At 33.9% G+C, this 6,894-nt stretch overlaps 1 protein-coding gene across 1 annotated transcript; it reads right to left on the bottom strand.

Annotated features, from left to right (window-relative positions):
• Positions 1-397: 397 nt before the first annotated feature.
• Positions 398-5,303, bottom strand: LOC124165929. The gene is made up of 2 exons (XM_046543467.1): positions 5,103-5,303; positions 398-916 (listed from the first exon to the last, which is right to left on the bottom strand). The coding sequence occupies exons 1-2, from the start codon at positions 5,113-5,115 to the stop codon at positions 465-467; spliced, it is 465 nt and encodes a 154-aa protein (XP_046399423.1). The 5' UTR covers positions 5,116-5,303; the 3' UTR covers positions 398-464.
• Positions 5,304-6,894: the final 1,591 nt, after the last annotated feature.

The raw sequence follows: 6,894 nt of genomic DNA, 5'->3' as shown, positions 1-6,894 counted from the left end.
ACATTTTTCAATTTATGCACAACTTTACTAAATGAGAATTTTTGCATGCATCTTAATTTAAATACGTTAGCTAAAATTGAAATACGCCCTCACCAAAATAATTTCATAATTACAATTCAAGATATTTCAAAACCTACTGCGTGCACAGGGATGACATATGCATGAATTTCCATGAGAAAAAATTCTACTGCACCGGGAATGTAGCAACAGACTTATGGCTTGCCATTAATTTAGTTAATATAGTACCATGAGCCTCGGTAAAATTGCCAAGGGAGATCAGGAACCACGAGAGCTATGGTCTACGCATTGGTTCGATTCCCGGTCCCAAGAATTTTTTTCTCATGGCAGTTCATATAAATAATTACGCTATTGAAATTCGGATGACGAAAGTAATATATATTGGCTCATTTAATTCAAAGAATGTATGAATATTTTATCAAATTTTCTTACATGGACTGATAATTTCAAAATATAACCAGTATCTGAATATTTTTTTTCTCCCGCAACTCAAAGAGCATCGTTTCAATTTTGGGGTAAGGTGGTAGGGTTGATACTGATAATTTTTTATCGTCCGGAATAGTTGCTTGATACTCGGAATTTTCTTCTAACTGGATATCAAACTGGTTGCGCTGGGGTGGGACAGAAGGTGGTTGGGTTTCGCTTGATGGAGATGATGGCGTGGTTTCCGAAATGTCTGGGTCGAAATCTTCTAACAGAAAATTTTGTTCCAATACCAAATCCAGTAGATCGGCTACAGGGGGGTGGGTGTAAGGGTCAATATGTAGATCTAGAGGTTCAAATTCAAGGTCCAGGAGAATGGCTATTTCGGAGTCAATGGATTTACGCAGGGTGTTTCGATTGATGTATAAGTCCAATAAATCCGTCTTCTCCTCCTTGTTCTTCTTAAAACAGCCGCCTGGAATGAGAAGGAAATTGATTAGATACCTAGCATTTCCCATTAATTTCCCATTTTGACTGAACAATATGGTGGTTTCCTATTATTTTTTATTGCCTAAATCGAAATAATATTATTCCTGGAGTACGTATTTCACGCTTTTAGATTTTTTAATGACGATGTCTATTTTCCGCGATTAAATAAAAGTGAAAATTTTCAAGCGCGCGAAAACGCGACGGCCAAGTATGAATGCTGGGAAAAACCCCTGTGACGTCATTCTGGTTCCCGCCGTCTCCGTGTGAGGTGACCTTGGGGCGTGGCTTTGAGCGCTGATACGTTACAGGCTGCTAGCAGGTAGCAGAGTACCCTGCCAGAAGGTAGCGCTTGGCTTAAAAAAGATGATTAATACCCTATCTAATGAAGGAAACTTTCCGACCTTAGGCAGTTTTAATAGGTGATTATTAAGACATGTTTCCCTGAGCTCTGTGCCTCATGCATGCATTGGTAATCTCAGACAAAGTATAACTTCTATCTACTCGTATAAAATATAGGTGACGTCACGTGGAGTGGAATCGCATGGGCGCCAATCTGGCCATTTTCAAATGAGGCTTACTTGACCATTGCCATTCGTCTAAACTGGGATTTCTAGAACCAAATAATTTGTATATTATGAATACACTAATGGTGGGTAAGGAATCGCAGTCAATGTATTTCGCTTTCTTGATGAAGGAAACTACCCTATTGGGCACGCGTTAAGCCTGAACTTTTTCCTCACAAAGTAGTGGTATAATATTTATAGAGTGCATTGAGGATTAAGGCCATTCTGTGAAAGAGAAATAATAATAAAGAAGAAAATGACAGGAGAATAGAAAAAAATAATAATTCCTATAAAAAAGCAGGTCTGATCTTAAAATACATTGGAAAAATTAAAACAAAGTATTAATTATGTTTTATTAAAAAGGTCAGCTGAGCGTAAGTATATGATGATTTGAGAAAGATGTCCTGGATTTTTTCCTAGCATATTAGATACTTTTCTAAAGGAGGTAATTAAAAATAGTGCAAGGTATATTTAAGCCAAGTCTTTTTTTAATTGATGTTTTAATAAGCTAATATTTTATTTCAAAGTTATATCATGAGGAAATTTATGCACAAATTTTTCAATTGAACATGATTTCATGCATCGTTATAAATAAAAACATAACTCACATGCATTCACCAAAATACATCAATAATTATCATGCTATTAAAAACTACTCCACGAGTAAAAAATTATCGCATTGTGACCCGGTATATTTCGCAGTCTGTCAGGAGATGTCTGTGAGTGGGCAATCGTAATCTACGCATTAGGTCTGAATATTCTATTCCATGAATAGGTTTGAATGTGTTAGGACGAAGTGACCTATCCTCAAACTTTTTAATATAATTTCCACGGAGGTCTGCCACGCAGATGTTACTGGCTTCATTTCACGGAGTTTGCTCTTTTAGATCGCCAGTCATTGGGTTTTCCAATTTTATCGTATTATTTTTATCATTAAATCTTATTTTATCATCTCATATCAAGAATTTTATTTTTGACGAATAATTTGTTTTCCAATAGTTTAAACGATAGCAGAAATTAATTGTACCATAGGATTCTTTGATAGCGTGGCTCAAAGCCACTTCTCAATTTCGGCCGGTGAAGTCCCAAAAATACAAATCTTCAACCCAGAAAAAATGCTGATTTTAAATATTTTGAATGTAATTGGGCGACGACTTTATTTGTAAATTAAATTAAGTGGTTGATATAGAATTATAAAACTCATGTTTAAATAAAACTATTTTTCATATCTTTCTAATCCGTGGTCTGGGTTATTCAATAACCTATTAGGAATTACAACATATTAACTTTATTTTTTCCATTAGAATCATTATCACAAAGTGATGAAGAAAGGAAAGAGGTTGATAATAGGAAGTGAAATATTTTCACTTCGCATTATCATCCTCTATCCATTTGAATCGATCGTGGAAATGATTGAAATTGAGCTGTTTCGATGAATCGTGGGTGAATTTATCCAAACGAGCGGAATGATAATTTACTCTAAGACTTTTGTTCAACAATCACCACTTGAATTTCTCCTTTTAACTAGTAAATGCACATTAGGTACGATAAGAGTAACTTTTGCCTTTTTTAAGGCATACATTTCAAACAAATTTCTATTAATTCTTTTGTAGTCTTAAATTCTCAAAAATAATTAATCAATTAGTAAACGCCTATTTGGAACGGTAAAAAAGAAATTATTACTGTGTATAAGGCATTTATTTTTTTCTATTATATATTTTCTAGTCTAAAATTAAGATAAAATTAACACAATTGGCATTGTAACTAACAATAGGACTCCAAAATTTTCTATTTAATCACATATGCATGAAATAGTTGTATTACTTACGCATTTCTTCTTATAAAGTAACTAGCTGACCCGGCGAACTTCGTACCGCCTAACAATCCATTAACTTACAGTTTAGTCACACCATTTATAAATCAAGAGTGGCTCTATCGTTTTTAATCATAGTTAATTTATTATAATAAAATAAAGATACAAATTCAATAAAACTACGTAAATTAAAATCGAAATTGTTTGTCAGAAAGACATATTCTTTATTTAATCTACATGGGGTGGATCGGAGCACGTTTACGCGGATTTTTTCAATGAATTTTCTTACGTTTTAGCTTAAGAAATTTTGGACATTGTGATTTTGTAATGCAGTTAATGAAATAAAAATTTTACGGATTCAGTTGTTGGCTATTTGTGTTATTAACCGTAAAAAATGTTTTTAGGTCCAAGTCTGTGGCGTAAACTTGGCCCATTCACGGAGCAGGTTAACACAACGCCAGACCGACACTTGGCTGATGCTCAAAATCGCGTAAGAAAAGCCCCTATGAAGCAGCATTTGTATCAAATGACTTTAGGCGCGCCAGTTATAGTGTCTCTGTTTGGAAAAAATGCACTGCGTAAACGTGCTGCATGCGTAAACGCACAACGGTGTGCCCTACTCATTCGGGTTTAATGTCTTGCGTGAAGCACCTTCTGATAAACAACAGTTTTTGCTTTGTTATCAGGTGCAACATAAAGCGGATGAAGCTAAATAAATATAGCGAAGCGAAGCGGTGACGCAGCGAGGGGGGTTTTTGGGGGATAAAACCCCCAAGAGCTCAGAGAATATTTTTATAAAAAAATGTTACTAATATCTGGGGACGGATGAGTAACAAACAAAACATATTTAACTATTCACACAGCCGCAAAACCAACTATTTTGAACCATTTATCTTAAAAAATATCTGGGGGACGGCCCCCGTACCTTTCGCTTACTTAAGCGAGTTTTCTATACCCTACAGACCCGTAGTATTAGCTGCACCTAAAACCCCCCTATCCTTAATTCCTAGTTGCACTCTTGAAGCGAAGGAAGAAACACAGCGTATGGTTTACCGACTCGTTAACATACCTCGTTTAATTGATCATAAGAAAATCATGGGTTTTCATTAGCACATGAGCACAAAACATCACAAAAACTGAAAGATTGACCATGCGATTTGTTAATCGTTATCACGAATGCAAAACAGACATTACCGTTTGTCAACAATTGCTTGGAGATTTGTTTACAAACACGGTAGTGAAGTGTCAAACAGAGCTGGGCTTACAATTAGCTCGAATTAAATTTTTAAATACAATTCGATATTTTGAATATATTTAGTAATTGAAATGTCATGTTGCTACAAAGTTCAGTTATTAAATTGGTAAACACAAAACAAATAATTTAATTTGTAGTTTTGACCGACTTATCAATTGTTGTTGCGTTACTAACTCCTAAAAACATCACTGAGAAAGAGATTAATTTTTTTGGGAAACTATCCTTTATTTAATGTCCTATATGTTATCCGGGGCTGAGACGAATCCAAAGAACCTAATATCATTAAAATCGGTGCAGCCGTTCTCGAGTTATTAGTGTTCTAACTAACACGATTTTCGACTTTCTTTTATGTATATAGATATCGTTAATTTGAACAAATGCATTTTGACTTTTTAGACGTACATAATGGATTTTGTATATTTGAACTCTTAAGTCTTAAAGGCCATGTATTTTGCAATATTTTTAACTTATGAAGCTGGTGTGCGCGTAATGTTAGCAAATTTATCTTTCATAGGTTTCAAAAAATTAAGTTCATACTCACAGATCGCACCCATCTTGCGATGAACGCTTTAAATATATTTCCTGGACAATGGTCACGAACACTCGGTACCAAAGGCGAAAAAAAGTCTTCAATACTCTTAATAACTCAGTAGACGACAGTCTTTGGCACTCTTAAGTCAGCAGAAGCAGAGAAATTATCGCGTTCTCTAACGATGACGTTCGCTTCGACACATTTTCAGGCTTCAAATGAACTGGAGTTTCCGTAGCAACGTTTTTGTGTTTGTTTTGCCGTAAGGTAATGAGTTGCATTAGGCATTAGCATTGCATTTGGCAATCAGTGTTGATATTTTATATTATTTAGGAATGTTAATTTACTTATTCTCTATTTATATAATTATTATACTTAAAAAAAACTAATTTATAAACCTTGCGGCTGAGCTGAACGCCACCGAGTGCGACCATTGGGTCGCGGATGGACGGATAGAGGTTTGCTGCGAGATAAGTGGTTGTAAAATCTCTCAATTTCATATATATTTATAGAACCAAGTGTATACATTTTAGTTGATATTTATTAATTTATTGCCATTTTATGGCTGTTAGAGGATTAATTCTTGCTTATTCAGACCTCCGACTCATATTTGGTAGGTAATAGCGTTCACTGTGCTATATTTTACCCACTTTTCTTTTAATGTAAACCATATATGCACTTCCATCGGCCATAATAACCACTGGTTGCTGTTATTTGTTTCCACATTTCGTGTGTAGGAAAATTTAAAATGATAAATAATTAACACTTACCATAATTTATCTAATTACGAAAATGATTGAATTAATTTTTTCTGTATTTATTTTCAAATTTAAATATCCAATTCAGTTTGAACGCCAGTCTCATTAACAAAGCTTATTATGACGCATTAAAGAGAGGTATTTTAATACGCATATATAGATTAATATCATAATGAATTTTATTCCTCCAATAGTTTACCCCCGGTGTTACTGATTCATTTTTAGCGTTCCTCATTGATATTAGATATTGACTAGGAAAAAATATCAGTTATTTTTTAAGTAAATGAAATTTTTTTAATCATTTACATTTAATTGAAAGCAGGAAATTGACCAAAATTTGACCAATTTTCACTCATTCTGTTAGTTATGCAAAGTATTAGATTAACGCCATAAATCATGGTTGCAGGAAAATTTTGAGGTAAAAAAGAAAGATTTATGTGATTTTATCACAAGCACATTTTTTTAAATTCGAAAACGTAAAATTCTCATAAATCGCACCAAATTGTTTTTCACAAATGAAGTGGATATAGATTCTTAGAGAAATTTTAATATTAATCTGAGCCATGTCTAAGATAAGGGGCAAACGTTTGTTGAAATGAGGTGGAACGATCCATCTGCATTTCACGTCAAAATATCTCCTCTTTGCCAAATAGAGGAGTTATAACTTAGAAGAGCTTTAAATAGTTTAAAACAGATACCGTTAAGACTATGCCAGTGCATTTAACTAGCCTTCCGCGATTTTCGAGTAACTAACCAAAATCTAAAGTGTGTTTTTCATGAATCGCATGGCTATTGGGTATGGTTCCATGGTTAAATCTGTATGACATCATTTAAATAATTTATACTGTTAAATCCTATTTTTTGCAATCGAGATGTACCGTCCTACGGAACATGTCATGAAATATTGATTTATGCTATGAAAATGTCATATAATCTATATAAAATCGATGTAACCATATAAAATTGGTTTATATAAAAAATATTTATATAAATTTCAATATGGTTAGTGCGTTGCAAAAATGGGGACATTAATTTACGCTTGATAG

The sequence above is a fragment of the Ischnura elegans genome, chromosome 9, assembly GCF_921293095.1.
Source record: "Ischnura elegans chromosome 9, ioIscEleg1.1, whole genome shotgun sequence".
Lineage (NCBI taxonomy): Eukaryota > Metazoa > Arthropoda > Insecta > Odonata > Coenagrionidae > Ischnura > Ischnura elegans.
The sequence above is the reverse complement of the archived record's forward strand: the minus strand, read 5'-3'. Positions and strand labels throughout refer to the sequence as shown.